Genomic DNA, 20829 nt, shown 5'->3' on the forward strand with positions numbered 1-20829 from the left:
AGTTTGCTAGTGTTTTTTTGGAGTTTTTACATCAGTATTCACTAAAGAATCTTGGGTCTGTAAGTTTCCTCATATATTTGGTTTTGATATCAGAGTCATTCTATCCTCATAGAATAAGTTAGAGGGTATTCCCTCCTTTTCAATTTTTTGGAAGAACTTAAGGAAAATTGGTATTAATTCTTTAACTTTTGGTAAAATTCACTAGTGAAGCCATCTGGTCTAGGCTTTTTTGTTGTTCTTAGGAGGTTTTTCATTACTGATTCATCCTCCTTACTATTTCTTAGTCTGTAGAGAGTTTTGATTTTTTTCTTAATTCAGGTTAGGTAGATTGAGTGTTTCTATGAATTTGTCTATGTCTAGGTTACCCAGTTTGTTAATGTACAGTTGTTCATAATATTCTCCTCTAATCCTTATTTCTCAAAAATTGGTAATGTCCACACTGTCTTTCCTGATTTTAGTAATTTGAGTTTTTCTCCTTTTTTCTTCGAGCTAAAGTTTGTCAATTTTGTTGATCTTGTCAAATAACCAACTTTTAGTTTTGTTGACTCTCTCTATATTTTTATAATGCCTATTTTATTCCTCTCTGCTTTAGTGTTTGTTTCCTTGTGCTAGCTTTGAGTTTAGTTTGCTCTTTTCCTTGTTTCTTAAGGCATAAATAAACCAATAGTATGAGGGTTTCTTTGTTAATGTATGCATTTACAGTGATAAATTTCCCTTCTTAGCACTGCTTTTGCTTTTCTTTGTAGTTTTGGTATATTGTATTTTTGTTTTCATTTGTCTTGGGTATTTTCTCATTTCTCTTACAATTTTTTCTTTGACCTAGTGGTTGTTTAGTAGTGTGTTAATTTCCATATATTTGTGGAATTTCTAGTTTTCCTTCTGTTATTTTAGCTTCATTCCACCATGTATTCCATCAAAATACACGTTGTATGCTTTTAGTTTTTTTAAACCTGTTAAGACTTGTTTTGTGGCCTAGAACATAGTTTGTCCTGGAGAAGATTCCGTGTGTGCTTGTGAAACATATTCTCCTATTCCCCAGTGGGTCTATTGGTTTGCAGTGTTGATCACATTCTCCAGTTTGTTACTGATCTCTCTGGTTGTTCTGTCCATTATTGAAAATGTTTTAAAGATAGCATAGTTAGATCATGTATTTTATCCATTTTGTCAATATGTTGTGTTTTTTTTTGTTGTTGTTTGTTTTTTTGAGACAGAGCCTCAAGCTGTCGCCCTGGGTGAGTGCTGTGGCTTCACAGCTCACAGCAACCTGAAACTCCTGGGCTCAAGTGATTCTCTTGCCTCAGCCTCCAAGTAGCTGGGATGACAGGCGCCCACCACAATGCCCGGCTATTTTTTGGTTGCAGCCGTCATTATTTGGCAGGTCCCGGGCTAGGTTCAAACCTGCCAGCTCAGGTGTATGTGGCTGGCACCTTAGCCGCTTAAGCCACAGGCACCCAGCCAATATGTTTTTTCTAATTAGAGATTAATCTATTACATTTAAAGTAATTACTGATAAGGAAGGATTTACTTCCACAGTTTTGCTATTTGTTTTATATATGTCTTTTATACACGGCATTCCCAATAACATAGATATATAATTATTTTCTATGTGTTTCACTTTAAAATCCTATAAAAAATAAAAAGATTACAATAATCCTAGCATTTATTTTCCCTTCCCCTGTGTTTACCTTTACTGAAGATGTTTATGTATTTCCTTGTGGCTTCAGGTTACTGTATAAGGACTTCCTTTAGCATTTCTCACAGGTCAGGTCTGATGCTAACACACTCTCTCCTTCAGGTTTTGTTTATCTAGGAATGTCTTAATTTCTCCTTCATTTTTAAAACTAGTTAGCATAGTTTTGTTTTCAGTGTGAATCTCTTTTGGCTTATCCTCTCTGGAGTTCAGGGTACTTCTTGAATTTATAGATTCGTATATTCCATCAAATTTTGGGGATTGATGTCTTCCATCAAATTTGGGGAGTTTTTGGTAAATTTTTTTCAGGTAATCTCTCTGTCCTTCTGGAACTCTCATAATGCATATGTCATCTGTTTGATAGTGCCCTAAAAGTGTCCGAGGCTTTTTTCTTTTTCTTTTTCTTTTTTTTTGAGACAGTTTCACTATTTTGCTCTCGGTAGAGTTCTGTGGCATCACAGCTCACAGCAACCTCAAACTCTTGGGCTTAAGTGATTCGCTTGCCTCAGTAGCTTGCCACCACAATGCCTGGCAGTTTTTTTGTTGCAGTTGTCATTGTTTAGCTGGCTGGGCTGGGTTCAAACCCACCAACCTCGGTGCATGTGGCCGGTGCCATAACCACTGGGCTACGGGTACCAAGTCCTCTGTTATTTGTCTTTATTCTTTTTCTTCCTGCTCCTCAGACTTGATGATTTTTGTGTTTTTGCCTGCTCAAATCTGCTGTTGAGCTCCTCTGCTATATATTTTATTTAATGTTCCCATTTTATTCATACATTATTCTTCTGATTTTAGTTCTTTGTGCTTTCCTTTAGCTCATCGAGCATATTTAAGATTGTTGTTTTAAAAGTCTTTGTCCAGTAAGTCTCATGTTGTTGCTTCCAGATGATTTCTGTCATCTTATTTTTTTTCCATTGAATGAGCTTTTTGTTACTGTTGCTTTGTATGGCTGTGACTTTTTTTTAACTTCAGATTTGATAATGAGGTAATTGTAGTACTTAGAGTTCTCAATTCTCTAGTGTTTGCTGGGTGGTTTTTGGTTGGTTGGTTGAGTTTTTGATTGTTAAAGACTAGTAATTTATTTGTTTTGAGACTTTCCCAAACTATTTTTGTAAGTACTGTTGCATGTGAAGTTTGTTCACTGAAGTCTCTGTTACTTTCACTTATGTTCTGCTAACATTTTGACAATTACACTGAATTATAGAAACTGAAATGGACAAACTAGCAAAAATTCAAAAGAGAACAGCCCTGTATCCCTTTCTTTATAGACTGGCTCTGTGCTGGGGTAGTCCTTTAACTATTAGCCAGGCTTGCTCCAAGTCACCTCAGTCTGAGGTGAAGGTGTAAGGTTTTCTCAGGACTTTCCTGAGTATATGCGTCTTGCCAGGGTATAAAGGTGGCCTTCTAAACCCCTTCATGTATATATATGGCTGTTTTTGAATATCTTTATTTCCCAAAGAATATCACCCAGTTTCTTCTCCATTGTTTAGATGGTCTGTTCCATATCTTCACCAAGAATTTCTTGCCCCAAGCATCTACTGGTTTATGGTCCTCTTAATAAAGCATTTATAAGCAGTGCTCAACCTTTTTACTGCCTGTGTCTAGAGTTATGCAAAAAGAGATTAAGGAGTTAGCCCTTTGCATTAGAACAGGTGCACACAATTATTTATAAATAAAGTCAGCTTCCTCTCTTTTGATGAACTGAGAATCAAGTGACTTAATGATCATCATTCTGGGGAGCAGGTGGGACAAGGACAAGTAAAAAGGACACAAAACTTTACTGCAGTTTTGAAAGTAGCTTTTTCTTGATTCGCCATTTGGTTGATCGCTTAAACCTTTGATGGTTTGCAGAACTCCTACAAAGTTGGCTCCAATAGTTTCAGGTTGTTTTATTGATTTATCTGTAGAGGGAGTGAGAGCTTAGAGCAGCGGTTTTCAAGCTGTGAGTCATGACCCCTTTTAACTATATTAAAGGTTTGCGGCATTAAGAAGGTTCAGAACCACTGGCTTAGAGCTTCCTAGTTTGCCCTTTTCCTGTTGTCACTTTCTTTTTAAATAAACTGAAAGCTATAGTATTTTTAATTTTTTACAGGTCAATCAGAAGGGATCAGAGAAGCCACTTGAACAGAAATTTGCAACAATGGTGTCTTCCTTGGGAAGTGGAATGATCAGGTAACTCAGCAGAAATCTCTTACAATTCTTTCTACATCAGATATACACTTACATACATGCCCGAGTACAGAGAGCTCATTAGACATTTTTTCTTTCTTTCTTTCTTTTTTTTTTGAGACAGAGACTTACTGTGTTGCCCTCGGTAGAGTGCCATGGTGTCATAGCTCACATTAACCTGAAACTCTTGGACTTAAGCAATTCTCCTTGCCTCAGCCTCCCAAGTATCTGGGACTACAGGCACCCACCACAACACCCGGCTATTTTGTTGTTGTTGTTTTGCAGTTGTCATTGTTGTTTAGCTGGCCTGGGCTGGGTTCAAACCCGCCAAGTTCAGTGCATGTGGCTGGCGCCATAATCATTGTGCTACGGGCGCCGAGCCACCTACATTTTTTTGTATACTAAATTGAAGCATAATTTTTTTTGTTGGCTTGAAATTTTCTCTGGCATAATTTGTGTTACAGAAAAATTTCTTTATAGTCAAGATTTAACGAGTTTGATCTCTGATTAAAATACCCCCCATCAAGGCTTTGTGTCCCTGTGAGACTTTGAGAAGCTATGGCAGTTAGGTTATGCATTTTAGTTCCTCGTGATTGTGGTCCTGATTGTCACATGAGCTGGAGCAGTTTAGTTATTATATGGTAGCCTCATCTGGAGCAGCAGCTTCACCTGTTATAAGTTACTAGGCTACATTGCAAACTTCTTTTTAGCCTTGTGAAAAAAAGATGGGGATCCTAAAACATCAATGACCTTGTGGAAAGATGCATAGTAATACGTCAGCCATCTGCAGCTGGGGTAGAAGACAGGGGATACTATATAGTATGGTAAGAAATGATTTTATAGTATGGTAAGAAGTGATTTCAAACAGTTGGGGAAACTTTCCCCCAAAATGGTACTGGTTATCTGTGCAAAAATTATTTTAACCTGTGGAAAATTTCAAACACACACAAAGGTGGAATAATACAATGAATATTAGGGGAAGAATTGAAGTCTTTCTTGTCCAAGAGTTCTAGCAGATTCTTGAGATCCTCACTCCATCTGCACTTCTACCTTCTCACTGTGGAACCTGCCCATACACACTTTGAGTGATTCAGAGAAGGGATTCCCAGAGTGTGCCTCAGAATCCTTGGAGAAATTACTAAAGATACACCTTCAGACTTGAAAAATATCAGAATCCCTGAGGTTGGAGGACAGCTTATATGTAATAGAAAAAATTTATTTGCTGGCTCTTAACCTCTGGTTAAGACCCTTTGCCCCAGAGAATTTGTATAGGTATGCTTTGCCTCTAGAGTTGTCTTACAGAGTTTGGTGTTTTTAGCAGCAGCTAATTTTGAGAACTTGAGGTGTAAATTAGAGTCTAAAGTTATGTCCTTTAGTTTGAGGGCACCTAGTGCTCTAACGGGTGAGCAACCCACAGCTATTCATATTTTCCTTCTGTGAGCTCTAAAAACCATCAGACAGAGGGGCATAATAAAAAGTGATTTGAATTTTTGTTTACTTAACAAATACATATTCTGGTAGGAGAAAAAATTGGTATATTGGTTTTAAGTCTTAAGTCACAGGGTAGATTTATTGTTGTCTTTAAGATCTGTTGGACTGATTTACTTTTTAGTTTTTGAACCAGTTGTTAGTATGAATAAATTAAGTTCATGAATTGGTGAATAGCCTAAAAGAGAAAAGTCATATGGTCACACTTCTGGAGAGTAGTGGGATTAGCAATGGAAAGTTGCTCTTTTGGAAACTGGGTGAAAAAAAATGAGATCTGCAAAATGTTGTGTCTCTAAGGATTTCTTCATAGAACTTGGAAGAAGTAGAACCACTCAACTGTTGGGTTCAGAAGTAAATATGTATTTTAAAACATTTATTCCCAAAATGTAACTCTGTAACTCCTTCTTAGAAGATAGAAATATGATTTAGATTTAGGCTCTTCACCTGCCGCATGCTGATTTTGTGAGGGCTTTTTTTGTTTATCCATGCTGTTAGATATCATGAAAAGTATGCACAGACCTTTTTTCGCTAAGCAGCTTTCATTACTGTTTGTATCTTTACTGTGTGGCCTAAGACAACTCATATTCTTCCAGTGTGTGTTAGAAAAGGAAAAAGTTTGAAGACTCCTGAAAGAATACCAGCTTAATCCAAGTGCATTTAAATGCTAGTAAGCTACTTAAATTCTTCGTTGTTGTTGTTTATTCTTTTTTTTTTTTTTTTTGAGACAGAGTCTCACTTTGTTGCCCTCGGTAGAGTGCCATGCCGAGGCGTCACAGCTCACAGCAACCTCTAGCTCTTGGGCTTAGGCGATTCTCTTGCCTCAGCCTCCCAAGTAGCTGGGACTACAGGTGCCCGCCACAATGCCTGGCTGTTTTTTCGATTTTTGGTAGAGACAGTGTCTTGCCCTTGCTCAGGCTGGTCTCCAACTCCTGAGCTCAAGCAATCTGCCACTTTGACCTCTTAGAGTGCTAGGAGGAATACAGACGTGAGCCACAGTGCCCGGCCTTATTTTTAAGATTTCTCCTGGAAAGATGAGACTTCGTGATTTAAATGTATTTTTAAATTCCTAAAAATGACTGAGGGCCAAGTGTTTTCACTTGCCCTACTCACTGAGCCACAGGCGCCGCCCTGTTGTTTATTCTTTATTTTTTCCCTTTGATCTTATTTTATTGTGGTAAGAACACTTAAAATGAAATCTGCCATCTTAACAGAATTTTAAATATACAATGCCAATACAGTATTGTTGACAATAAATATAATGTTGTATGGCAAATCTCTAGAATTTCCATTTTGCTTGGATGAAACTTTATGCCTACTTAAATTCTTTAAACAAATCTAGAACTGTTACTTCTGGTCAGAACACTCCAAAAATAACTGTCATAATGCCGTGTTTAACTTCCCTAAATTGTCAGCCTCTCAGTGGCTAACCTCTATTTTTGTGCTAATTTCTAAGAACACCACTTGCACCCAGGGTGACCACTGACATGGTGGGCTCTGTTTCTCTGCTAGAAGCCCACACTCTATTGATGCCCCTTCATTCGGTTTGTTGGAGCCAAGGGAGTCTCACGTAAGACCAGATGCTTCATCTGAGATTTTACTCTGCAGATGACAGAGTATAATGTCCTCCTAGTCTCCTGCTTTATGTCTTGTCTTGATCCTGAACAGGAAGTTTGATAGAAGTAGAATATATGAGATTCTTTATGGTGCTCAGGCTCTCTGCACCCTTGACGCTTGGTTAATGAGCCAAGGGGCAATGTTTTCAGCTCCTAGTAGGACATCTTCACTGTTGGGTATCTTCTAACTTTTAGAATTGTACTTCCTAATAGTACATAATTGAAAACAACTCATTACAGATCAGCAGGCAAGGAATTCATCTCTGCCACATGTATCTGTGATATATCTTGATAAAAGAGAGTGAATTTTTTGTTACCATGGCCAGTAACCAACACAGTGGGTACTGTCCTGCCTCTGTACTTCTGTACCCCATACGTATTATACAACAGATACCAAAACTAATCCTCCTTGGAATAAATTGAATAACCATTGTGAACATATTATTAAATGATTAGTGTAAAAAACAATTTAAAAGGACCTATTCTTTGCACACGGGGATAAAGAATAAATTCTGTGTATTTAATGGTACTAGCCCTCATTACAGTGTATACCTGATTTCTGTACTTGGACTCCACTGGTATTTGCTTTGCTTCCCTTCTCCTTTCTGAGGGCCCCTAGAAGAACACAGGAAGGTAGGTACGTGTGTATGTGTGAGAGTGCATCTTCACACACACACACATATATATATATATTTTTTTCTCTGATAGGTATAAGCAAGGCGGGGGCGACATATTATATATCTGGGTCTGTGTAATGCTAAACCCAGAGTGAAAGAAGCTCCAATGTTCCCAAGAAATATGTATGCTTGCAATATAGAAAGGAAAATCAGGTTATTAGGTATTATTAATGGAAGGAAAATAAATGATCCCTGGGAAATTTCTAAATATCTTTTCTTTTGGTAGATACATTGCCTTTGACTTCCACAAGGAATGTAGAAATATGAGATGGGATCGACTGAGTGTTTTATTGGATCAGGTAGCAGAAATGCAAGATGAATTAAGGTAAGCTATATTATTTCCTTATGGATGTTGGAGGGAAACAACTATGTATATATATTGATCATATTTATTATGCATTGTCAAGCAGACTTATAAGTATAGTTACGATTGATGATGCTGATCCTTACTATTTTATCATTTCTAATTTTTTTTTTTTTTTTTTTGAGACAGAGTCTCACTGTTGCCCTGGGTAGAGTTCTGTGATGGCATCGCTCACAGCAACTTCAAACTCTTGGTCTCAAGCGATCCTCTTGTCTCAGCCTCCCGAGTAACTGGGACTACAGGTGCTGCCACAATGCCTGGCTAGGGCTAGTTTTTCTATTTTTGGTAGAAACACTGTCTTGCTCTTGCTCAGGCTGGTCTCCAACTCCTGAGCTCAAGCAGTCTTCCTCCTTGACCTCTTAGAGTGCTAGGAATACAGACATGAGCCACAGTGCCCGGCCTTATTTTTAAGGTTTTTGCTGGAAAGATGAGACTTTGTGATTTAAATATATTTTTAAATTCCTAAAAATGACTGAAGGCCAAGTGTTTTCATATTTTTATGAATTATCTTCCATGCAAAATAAATTTTTACATAATTAAAGTTGGTTTATTACTGTTTTATATTCTTTTTTTTTTTTTTTTGAGACAGAGCCTCAAGCTGTCACCCTGGGTAGAGTCATAGCTCACAGCAACCTACAACTCCTGGACTTAAGTGATTCTCTTGCCTCAGCCTCCTGAGTAGCTAGGACTACAGGCGCCTGCCACAGTGCCTGGCTATTTTTTGGTTTTAGCCGTCATTATTGTTGGCGGGTCCTGGGCTGGATTCGAACTCGCTAGCTCAGGTGTATGTGGCTGGCGCCTTAGCTGCTTGAGCTACAGGCACTGAGCCCTTTTTTTTTTTTTTTTTTTGTAGTAGAGACAGAGTCTCACTGTACCGCCCTCGGTTACAGTGCCATGACGTCCACACAGCTCACAGCAACCTCCAGCTCTTGGGCTTATGCGATTCTCCTGCCTCAGCCTCCTGAGCATCTGGGACTACAGGTGCCCACCACAACGCCCGGCTATTTTTTTTATTACAGTTTGGCTGGGGCTGGGTTTGAACCCACCACCCTCAGTATATGGGGCCAGCACCCTACTCACTGAGCCACATGTGCCGCCCCGAGCCCTGTTTTATCTTCTGTTGTTTTTTTCTAAATATTCTCTCACAGATGTTTTATTATTGGACTGATTTTTTGTGTTCTCTTGTGTCATAACATAGGTTTTTTTTTGTTTGTTTTGTTTTTTTTTTATTAAATCATAACTGTGTACATTAATTCAATCATGGGGTACAATGTGTTGGTTTTATATACCATTTGAAATATTTTCATCAAACTGGTTAATGTAGCCTTCACCACATTTTCTTAATTATTGTGTTAAGACATTTATACTCTACACCATAACATAGTTTTAACTAAATGCTTTCCTTCATGTTGAGTATCTAGTTCATTTCCTTTTCTCTTCCTACCATGAAAGATAAATCAGTTTGGAGATACATACATATTACAGTTCTGTTACAGTATTTCTTTAAAGGAAGTCTTCAAAACAGAGTTAATGGATCAAAAGGTCTGGGTGTGTGTGGTACTTGCTGTGTGAGGTCTGATTGTCATTGATTCACAGGGTCACTGTGCTCCGAGCATATAGCATTCCTCACGAGTCTGTGAACTGCTCTGTCATTTTGTTTTGCCTCTTTGTGATAGTTCTAAACTGGACAACCCAAATGTACTTTTTTATTTTAGTTTACATAGTAATTCGGTAAAACCTCTGATAGACATTTGCTTAGTTTTTTAAAGTATATTTTTATACTTACTAAAGAATGAACTACATTTAAATCTGCTTTTTTTTTCTGTGAGTTTTTGTTATGAAGATAGCTAGTAAGGGGAGATTGACTACAGCATCAGTCATGGGGCTATTAGAGAAAACATTGGCTGGGCCTGCACATTTTAGAGGGGATGGATCTTTGAGTTCACCCGCTAATTGTCTTACACAATACAAGAGTGTAATAAAGGAGGATTGACATCAGAGTCCGTGTCTGTTGCCCTTCACTGTGATCCACAGGACAATAGGGCCTTCCTTGGTGAATTTCAAATGATCTCTTGACACTTCTTTTTCTTGGGGTTTTGGGGGTAGGGGAATTAATCTGGGTTTTGGAATCTGAGACATCTCAGTCTGAGTCTCAGTTTACCTCTTCATTAGCCACCTGACCCAGGAGCCAGTCAACGTTAAGCTTTGGTTTCTCCATTTGTAAAGTGAAAATAATAATACCTACCTCATATCTAGTATTTATTTTATAAGTACTGCTGGGGTGCCAACACACACACATGTGCTTATATATGCACACATATACACGCCAACCTAGAAGAACCTCGTCAGTTCTGTATGAGCGTCATATAGATTTTTTGTTGCAACACATTCTTTCTTCCTGAGATCCTAAGTTTTATTTAGCCTTTGATTAAGACTGTTACCTTTTCTTCCTCCTTTTGGAGTTTGGAGAATACTTTCAGTAAGTTAACACTACCTAGTATTCATCATATGCTATGTCTGGTATACTGGCTACGTACTCCATGTGCACTGTGAGTCTCGTTCAGACCTCAGCAGCTAATAGTGATGCCGTTACCTCCATTTAGTGGATGAATACATAGGTGCTTAATCTTTAGAGTTCTATAACTGGTAAGTTGCCTAAGATGCTAAGGCTAGAAAACAAATTGTTTGCTGCCAGGGTCCATGCTCTTGACAACCACACTGTGTTTTCAAATTTTTGAGTTCATCGAGGAGCTTGTTAAAAATAGAGAAAATACAGGAACTAGTAACAGTGGTTGGCTGCAGTGCAGACATCTGGGTGGTTAAGGGGAGAAAGGAAAGCTTAATTTTCAAATAAAACTCTATTGTACTTTATAAGTTTTACACTACTTGCCTGTATTACCCATTAAAAAAAGAATTAAAAATATTTTTAATGCAAAATATCCAGTCCTTGTTTTAGAGATTCTGATTCAGTTAACCTCAAGTTTAAGACTTTCCTTTTTGAGACAAAATCTCAAGCTGTTGCCCTGGTTAGAGTGCTGAAACTCTTGGGCTTAAGCAAGTCTCTTGCCTCAACCTCCCAAGTAGCTGGAACTACAGGCACCCGCCATAAAGCCCAGCTCATTTTTGGTTATACTTGGCATTGTTGTTTGACAGGCCTGGGCTGGATTTGAACCTGCCAGCTCTGGTGTATGTGGTTGGCACCCTAGCCACTGAGCTACAGGTACCGAACCAAGACTTTTCATTTTTAACAGGCGACCCTGGAGATTGTGGTAAAACCCTGCAGGGACATAGTTGGAATAATTATGCTTTTTTTTTTTTGAGACAGTTTCACTGTGTTGCCCTCGGTAGAGTGCCATGGCATCTCAGCTCATAGCAACCTCAAACTCTTGGGCTTAAGCGATTCTCTTGCCTTAGCCTCCAAAGTAGCTGGGACTACAGGCACCCACCACAACGCCTGGCTATTTTTTGGTTGTAGTTGTCATTGTTGTTTGGCAGGCCTGGGCTGGGCTCGAACCTGCCAACTCTGGTGTTAGGTGGCTGGCGCCTTATCCGCTGAGCTACTGGCTCTGAGCCTGGAATAATTATGTTAAAGAAAACCCTCCTCTGGCTTTGAGAAACAAGATCAGTGTCCATAGCAACCTTTATAATACTCCCAACTCTACTTTTCATGTCTTTTGGGTGATATGATTGCTGACGTTAACAGCCATTTTGTGACTTGGAGAGGTGTCTTAGCCATTCAGACTTCTTTTTGGTCTGGGATCATCAAATGTGCCTGACCATGCATTCCTGTCTGACCTTTTAATTTACAGATGTTTGTGATGTCACTGAAATGAGACTCATGTGATAGAGTTGTATCCGTAGTAGATTTAATCTACTGTGGTATGAGAGTGTTTATACAAATATGTGTTAGTTATTTTCTAGTGGACTCTGCTGGCAAGGTGGTGACAAACCAGGAAGGCGTGTTCCGCAGCAATTGCATGGATTGTCTAGATAGAACCAACGTGATCCAGAGTTTATTAGCTCGTCGTTCACTTCAGGCCCAACTTCAGGTGCAAATTCTTTTTTTCTTTTATTGAAAAATAACACAGCAAAAAAAATTAAAGAAACTTCATTTTTAAAAACCAATAACAAAATTCATACTGCCTCCACCCTAACCCACCTCTTTATTTTTATGTCTTGCCATTGTGGATGTGCACATTTTCTATAACCATGGTCAATATACGTATGCATAATTTTTAATTTTGCCATTTTCCTTTAGCATGTATGTAAGCATAGTTTTTGATGGTTGTGTTGTTGTGCTGTAATTTACTAAGCCACTTAGGTTGCTACATTTTTGGTTTATAAATAACACTCAAAATATATCTGAATATGTTATTAACTTGAATTTTTTCCTTCAGGTTAATTCCTAGAAGTGGAATTACTTAAAGAGAATAAATATATTACTTTCCAAATGGGTCAGACCAATTTACTCTGACACCAGCAATGAATAAGTGAATTCATTTCATTGAACTCTCTTTTTTTTTTTTTGAGACAGAGTCTCAAGCTGTTGATCTGGGTAGAGTATCGTGGCATCACAGTTCACAGCAACCTCCAACTCTTGGGCTTAAGTGATTCTCTTGCCTCAGCCTCCCAAGTAGCTGGGACTACAGGCGCCTGCCACAACGCCCGGCTTTGTTTTTTTTTTTTTTTTTTTTGGTTGTAGTTGTCATCATTGTTGTTTGGCAGGCCCGGGCTGGATTCAAACCCACCAGCTCCAGTGTATGTGGCTGGCACCCTAGCCGCTTGAGCTACAGGCGCCAAGCCATTTCAATGGACTCTTACTAGCATTAGATATTTTTATTTAAACATTTTTTTCTATTTTAATAGTACAAAAGTAGCACTTTAATTTACATCTCTTTTATTAATAGCAAGGGATATTAATTCCCAGGTAAAAGTTTCTGGCACATCTTTGCTTTACCACTAAGACCGTGCTGATGAGAAAAATAGTTGTGAATTTTTTTCTTCTGTTTATAGTAGGAATTTAAAATATGTAGAGCCCAGATTTTTAAATCACATTGGAATTTGCTGTGAAGGCAAACAAAATGCATCCCAAATGGTTTCCTACCCGGATAATTAGTAAGCATTTAATTTTATTTCTGACCTTGAGAGGCATCTTGCCCCTTTTCCTGAGTATAGTCCTGCCATTGACCCTGTGGTACTCGGGCTCCAGAGTGCAGGAGTGCAGGAGCTACAAGGCCAAGGAGCCCTCTGGAGAGGCTTTGCAGCCTGCCCTGGGCAGGAGAGGGTTGTTTCAAGTGAGGTCTCCTTGTATACCATAGACATGTTTCTGGCTTGCAGCCAGGAACCATATGGTCCAGTTTGGGGATGATGTCTGCTTTCTCTTCCTAAGTCATGTCTTAGGAAGAAATATGGATGTGGTTCTTATTCCAGAGACTAGGAGTTTTGCATGTGGGACAAAAGCTTGAAGAACAAGATGAATTTGAAAAGATTTACAAAAATGGTAAGTAATTTCTTTAATATAGGAAAAGTTGCTCAATTTTTAAATTAAATCAATATTTTGGATTTAGAACTTTTGTTGTCACTTTAATCATTATCAGCTGTTTTCTACTTTTTTTTCGTAGCCTGGGCTGACAATGCAAATGCTTGTGCCAAACAGTATGCGGGAACTGGTGCCTTGAAGACTGACTTTACCAGGCAAGCCGGGCTTCTACAGTAGCGTTCCACTATTTTTCAGTCATTAGTGTTTCACAGTCCTGATGCTTTTTAGAATCATATGGGCAGCTTTCACCAGGCAAGCCGGGCTTCTACAGTAGCGTTCCACTATTTTTCAGTCATTAGTGTTTCACAGTCCTGATGCTTTTTAGAATCATATGGGCAGCTTTCAGACAAAGCAACAACAGCAAAACACATGGGCCTCAATTGAGTCTATGAAGTCAGGATTGCTGAGGAATGAGGCTCAGGTGCTGGGTGGGTTCTTCAAGCTGCCATGAGGGATTCTGATGCACAAGGAGGGTGGAGAACCACAACCGTGTGGTGCTTCTCAGACACAACTGTGCACCTGAATCGCCAATCTCAGTTGGATCCGGGGCAGGGCCTGAGATTTGCACCTCTAAAAAGCACCCAGGTGATGCTGATGCTTCCTTCAGGACTATACTGGGTAGCGAGGAGTCGGAACATTTTGAATTTATTACACATGCTCTTGGGTCTTTTTTCTGCTTTGGGGGTTTTCTGGTGGCAAAGAGGTTTCTGGTCTCTTTTTTGTTTCATACCTCTTAACCTGGACTATGTGTTTCTCTTCCTGGAACTGAGTGTTTTTCCTCTTTGTGCCTACGTTAGTAATATTTTATGTTTTATTTTTATTTTTTTTTTGAGACAGAGTCTTAATTTGTCACCCTTGGTAGAGTGCTATGGAGTCATAGCTCACAGCAGCCTCAATCTCTTAGGTTCAAGCAATCCTCTTGCTTCATCCTCCCAAGTAGCTGAGACTATAGGTGCCCACCACAACACCTGGCTAATTTTAGAAATGGGGTCTCACTCTTGCTCAGCCTGGTTTTGAACTCCTGTTTTCAAGCAGTCCACCCGCCTCGGCCTCTCAGAGTGCTAGAATTACAGGTGTGCGACACCTTGCCTGGCCTTTTAGTAATATTTTAGAAAGAGAATACATATTTCATGGACTGCAAACAGTTCCTTTGATGAAGTGTTTTTATATTTTCAGGGGTGATTTTTTATATCTTTGTAACTCACTTATTTCTGTACTGTATGCTTATAAGGGCCAGAAAACCATTTGAGAATTTAGCATGCAAATCTGTAACTTAAAACAACCTCTTTTAACCAGAACCGGAAAGAGGACTCAGTTGGGGCTTCTAATGGATGGCTGGAACTCACTAATAAGATATTATAAGAACAACTTTTCAGATGGATTTAGACAAGTAAGTTTATATTTGATGCTTTTTTTTTTTTTTTTTTGCCATGAGGTGGTTATACCTTTGCTTGGTTGTCAATAATGTAATCACATCGAGTTTGAGGAGTTTCTAATTTCCTTTTTTCTGTTCTAGGATTCCATAGACCTATTTCTTGGGAACTATTCAGTTGATGAATTAGAATCACATAGTCCTTTAAGTGTTCCAAGGGATTGGAAGTTCCTGGCTGTAAGAAACTTTTATGTTTTTCAGACTGTTAAAAACATTATATACAAAAGGGTAAATGATGTCAGCTCACTCTGATTTTAAGATATTATAATGTTGGGTGGCGCCTGTGGCTCAGTGAGCAGGGCGCCGGCCCCATGTGCCGAGGGTGGTGGGTTCAAACCCAGCCCTGGCCAAACTGCAACAAAAAATAGCCGGGCGTTGTGGCAGGCGCCTATAGTCCCAGCTACTCGGGAGGCTGAGGCAGGAGAATCGCCTAAGCCCAGGAGTTGGAGGTTGCTGTGAGCTGTGTGACGCCACGGCACTCTACCGAGGGCAATAAAGTGAAAGTCTGTCTCTACAAAAAAAAAAAAAAAAAAGATATTATAATGTTGTTTTATATTTCGGTAAATGAAATATAAACTCAAGTTTCCCCCAAAGAAAAGGTCAGGGCGAGGAGTGAAATAACTTTGGAGCATTTGTTTTGTTTTCCTCACACTCTCTAAAACATCAGCAAAGAAAATGTGGAAGATTTCTCATTTCAGGAAAACTTCAATTCTCTTATGTTCAGGGAATTGTCAAAGACAAGCCAGTAACATGGAAAGCAAACTACTTTTTAACCGTTTTCTTCCTTTTTTTTTTTTCTTTTTTCCTTTTCTTTCTTTTTTTTTTTTTGACACACAATCTCATTTTGTCCCCCCTGGATAGAGTGCTGTGGTGTCATAGCTCACAGCAACCTCAAACTCTTGGGCTCAAGTGATTCTCTTGTCTCAGCCTTCTGAGTAACTGGGACTATCGGCACCCACATGGCTATTTTTAGAGACAAAGTCTTGCTCTTGGTCAGGCTGGTCTTGAACTCTTGAGCTGAAGCAATCCACCTGCCTCCACCTCCTAGAGTGCTGGGATTACAGGCTTGAACCACCACACCCAGCCGATTTTCTCCTTTTTAACTCTTGTTCCCCAGACTTTCCCAGAGGCTCTTGGGATCTCTTTCAGTGGGCAAAGTGTCCTTGATTGGAAGGGAAGCCTAGTGTTCTGGGTTCTCATCTGGGCAACTGCCTTCCATTTAGCACTATTTATTTGGAGCAAAGGCATACTTCCTCAGATCTAATAACTAACTAGTCTAAACACGTGGGTAATTGTGGTTGAACCCCTAAATAATTTTTTGCTAAAAAAAGGTATTGAGAATATCAGCTTGCAGAAGAGTGTTATTCTTTTTCCAAGTAAAGCATGCCCTACTGATTTTGCAGTTGATTAATGTTCTTAACTGATGATCTCTTTCCATTATCTTTTCCAGTTGCCTATTATCATGGTTGTTGCCTTTTCAATGTGCATTATCTGTTTGCTTATGGCTGGTAAGTCTGCTCTTACTTCATATTCTAGAATGTCAGACATTCTGTACAACATCTTGAGTTTTTAAGTCCACTCAACATTTGACATTTCCCTGTTCATTTAATGAGACAAGTAGAGTGGATGAGATTAGTCCTTAGATGTGACAGGAAGAAAAATTTACACCTAGTGAAAAGTATAAGCAGCAGCACTCAGGTGGGGCCAGGAGGGAGCTGAGAAGTTTAGGTCAAGTTTATCGAGGGGACAGTAACCCACCTGGGCAGTACAAAGATGGCATCTGCGCCTGGGGGGCAGTTGGAGACTCCTTTTATATGGGGCCATTGGGGATGGGCACATTCTGTAGTTTGCCCAATGGGCTTTGGTGAGTTAGGGTCCCTAGGCGTGAACTTAATAGGGATACGGCTATCTAGGTCTTTTGTGTCCTTTGTCTTCTGGGGGAGGGGGGAAATGTTCAAATAGAGCCACCTTAGCCCCTCTCCCCCACATTAAGGACTCTTACTCCACCACCATCACGAATTCTGTCAGCTTCTTGAAGAGGAGGCTCAGGGCCTGTCCATCTCTGTGTCCCCTCCCCATCTAGCACTGTAGGCAGTAATGACATAGTTTTGAATCAGTGCTGGAATGTTGAGTAAAGTTATTCTAGTTATCAAACCTTTTCTGTAAAGAACCAGGCAGTAAATATTTTTGTCTTTATGGATTGTTTGTACCTCTGTTGCACATTCTTTGTTTTTGTCTTTATAACCCCTTAAAAATGTAAAAACCATTCTTAGCTAACAGTGCAAATACAGGCTGAGGGCACAGGAATTGCTGATGGTGTGACTGCAGGTCCTTTGTCAGGTTTTGTAGCAGTAAAAAAAAAGGACAGATTCCTCAGCAGCTGGCAGCTGGCTTCATTTACTGCCTAGATTCTCTGACTTCTTTCTTTAAAACACTGCCCAGTGCTGCCAAATGGGGGGAGCCACTCCACTGGTAAATTAGTTTTGTTGTTTTGTTTTGACTATTCCAATATTTGCTTAAAGAACTTGTAAAGAGGCTCGGCACCTGTAGCACAGTGGTTATGGCACCAGCCACATACCCCGAGGCTGGCAGTTTGAACCTGGCCTGGGTTCGAGCTAAACAACAATGACAATTGCAACAAAAAATAGCCAGGCATTGTGGTGGGCGCCAGTAGTCCCAGCTGCTTAGGAGGCTGAGACAAGAGGAACACTTAAGCCCAAGAGTTTGAGGTTACTGTGAGCTGTGACACTACAGCACTCTACCGAGGGTGACAAAATGAGACTCTTGGATGATTTCTTTCTTCTTGTATCTAAGAAGAATTTTAAAACTCAGAATTGTGAAGATTAGGAAGGCAAATTTGGGCATATTTTTGAGTAAAAAGAGATTAAATGCTGTGAATAGTGACATCTCATGTCAGTTAATTGTTGCACAATGATGAACTTTTGACGTTTGGGAATGGTAATACTGATTTCTGGCTCCTGCTGTGGCGTGATCTCTGACAGCTTGTCAGGAAGGCGTAGAGATGGTGGTTTTCTTGCCTTGTGTGCACTCTTACTGGCAGTTGGCCTCTGCACCTGTTTCTCCGTACACAGGTGAGGCCAGTCCTGTTGCAGGAGAGAACTCCCATGAGGATCAACCATTCAAGGACTAAAATAACATAGAGCTTTGGCCACTGGCCTGTTGCTAACCTTCATGAACCCCAGACTTTGAAAAATACTTACCAGCGGAGTTGTGCTAAATGTGTTATTAAAATGTTATTGGGTTTTGTTTTATATCCTTGACTTTAATACTTCCAAAGCCATGAATATTTGGTAAAATGTATTTTGTATAGGTATTTTTGATAGTAGCTCATATCTGTCATAGGTAGAGCTATGAGTTAAACTACTGGTAATAGTTTCTTATAATGTTATACTAAAAGTGATGATTATTATTTGTGTAATATAATATGAAATAGTTGAGTTCAGAGGTTCTCAGAGCATGGCCTCTGGATCAGTAGCATCCACATTACCTGGGAACTTGTTAGAAATGCAGATTCTTAGAGCCCAACAGTTGATGTTTATCAAGCCCTCCAGAGGATTTTGGTGCTAGCCAGAGTTTGAGTGCCACTGGTTTACACTTGATCTTAGCCAAAAGGCCAAGAAGCAATAGAACCAAACACTAGTTTAAACGTTAAGTTTAGCCGCGTATTTTTTCTGTGAATGTACTAGTAAACTTTAATGTTGTGAAGATGTGCTAACCTGCTGAAAACTGGATCTGGTATCAACAAATAACCCTTACTTATCAGCTCTTTGTGTTTTAATATTAACAGGTGACACTTGGACAGAAACGCTGGCGTATGTGCTCTTCTGGGGAGTTGCAAGCATTGGGACATTTTTTATTATTCTTTACAATGGCAAAGATTTTGTTGATGCTCCCAGATTGGTCCAGAAAGAAAAGATAGACTGAATTTGTGTTTGTGGAAAGCGGCTTGGCTTGGAAGATTCCATTATGCAGAACTGGAGTCTTTACTGACCCGCTTTCCACGTCAGCCGAGGTCTTTTTAAAGCCTTTATTCAAAAGCACATCTTGTGCTTTGTGTGAAGTGATAACAGAATTGATCTGATCTTCCTGCCTTGATGGTCTCATTACCATTGGGAGAGTTATATTTATAATTTGAAGCTATCTGTAATTAAAATGTAACCTGAATTCAACTCACAGAATAGAAGTTGAATCTATTAATTGAATACTTTTCATTGTCCATTTAATCAACTGTTGCAGAATAAGTAATATATTTTAAAAAATATAGCTTCTTTCATTATTTAAAACAGTAAAATTATTTTTCTATCTCAGTTTCATTGTCATTATAGAAGTAGTTACTGTTAGCAGGCATACTTTCCACATACTCTTTGGACTTCTGATTAAAGTTTAATGATAAGCTACCTATGTCTGTAAAATGTAAGTCCCTTAGACATCACGTAGTTTGATGAGATAATCTGTTATGTGGTAGGGAAGAGAAGAATGGGGTCTGGGGTTCTTTGACATTTCCAGCAGGCTACCTCGCTGCTGGAGTGTGTTGAAAGAGTTCAGATATACTTTATCTTTTTAAAAAGTTGTAAATAAAATCAAAGAATGTAAAGTCTATCTCTTATGCTAAAGGTCCAAAGCTGTCTCTATTTTAAGGATTGCCCCAGTGTGGAAAATACCATAGACTTGTCAGCTGTAAATTTGGGTTTCTTTGGAGGTTACTTATTGAGACATGCAGGCCTCGAGAGGGTCTTGTGCCAGATTTGATGCTGCACTTGGGGGCAACAGCTGCTTTTCCACGCATGGTACTATTGATGCTTTTCACTGTGTCAAGGATTTTGTTGGCTATCAATAAGTGTGTCCAAAACTTAGTGATTCCAAGTAGTCGTAGTTCTCCAAATCAAGGACCAACTTAAACTTTAATTTATGTGCAAAAACAGACCTGAAAAATATGCTTCAGAAGCTGTGCATAGTTCATGGTAAGTCCGATTGTATTTTCAAATTGTAATTATGAGATTTAAGTATTAGAGCAGTATGTAAAGTAGTATAATTATCACTATTTTAAAACAATTCATTTAAACACTGCTATAATATTTCATTGTTATCCTTGAAAATGCGTACAGTTTTTTCCAATAGTAATACCTTATGTTGTCCTTAAATATTTTCTAAAAGCGCCTTTGTGTCAACATTACCTTTTTTCCAACATTATCTTTTATAAGCATTAATAAGAGTTATTAGTTTTAAAAACTAAAGGAATTAAGAGCTGGAAACCCCTCTGTAGCTTAAAATCAATCATTAAAACTAACAATAAAGTAAATATAGCCACCTATTCTTAACATGTAAATAAGTGTAATTTGTTCCAAAGATGGAATACTGAAGCTTAGTTCATGTCTGCTGTAATATATTATTTAAATGCTACTGGGCATTTCACGTTAAGAACTTATGTCAATAACTACAACAGAGACCAAATCCAAACTGCTAATGTGACTGCTTTATAGGGAATGGACTAATATTGGTGTGTTAGATTATAAGGTATTAATATTTCAGAACCCTGCGATGATTTTGTTTCTAAATTCATGTACTATATACAGCCTTAAGTGAGAATAAAATGTCATATTATTTTTTAACTGCTGTTTGTGTCATTCCTGTGCTTCATCTTGAGAGGTGATTTTTTTCTTCTTTATCTTAGAATTTAAAAAATCATTTAAAGCAATGCACAGAAAAAGTAGGCAATATAAGTAAGCAAGAAAATCAATAGTTTCTGGAATACTGTTTTCCAGTTACGATCATTTCAGAAATTTTGTATAACCTTGTAGTTACATTTTTAGTTATAGATAAAACCAGGGGAAATATTTAG

The 20829-nt window shown here is 38.8% G+C and overlaps 1 protein-coding gene across 2 annotated transcripts in view; it reads left to right on the plus strand.

Moving 5' to 3' along the window:
* The window catches only part of SACM1L (SAC1 like phosphatidylinositide phosphatase), a 73806-nt gene extending 53211 nt beyond the window's left edge, over window positions 1-20595 (plus strand). For both annotated transcript variants that reach the window (XM_053598592.1, XM_053598593.1), the window contains 9 exons: window positions 3780-3859; window positions 7861-7959; window positions 11909-12047; window positions 13429-13498; window positions 13620-13692; window positions 14834-14927; window positions 15054-15146; window positions 16420-16477; window positions 18778-20595. In XM_053598592.1, coding sequence (XP_053454567.1) covers window positions 3780-3859; window positions 7861-7959; window positions 11909-12047; window positions 13429-13498; window positions 13620-13692; window positions 14834-14927; window positions 15054-15146; window positions 16420-16477; window positions 18778-18914 — 843 coding nt within the window. In that variant the 3' untranslated portion in view covers window positions 18915-20595. The remainder of the gene's footprint in view (window positions 1-3779; window positions 3860-7860; window positions 7960-11908; window positions 12048-13428; window positions 13499-13619; window positions 13693-14833; window positions 14928-15053; window positions 15147-16419; window positions 16478-18777) is intronic.
* Window positions 20596-20829: the final 234 nt, after the last annotated feature.

Source organism: Nycticebus coucang, chromosome 8, assembly GCF_027406575.1.
Source record: "Nycticebus coucang isolate mNycCou1 chromosome 8, mNycCou1.pri, whole genome shotgun sequence".
NCBI lineage: Eukaryota > Metazoa > Chordata > Mammalia > Primates > Lorisidae > Nycticebus > Nycticebus coucang.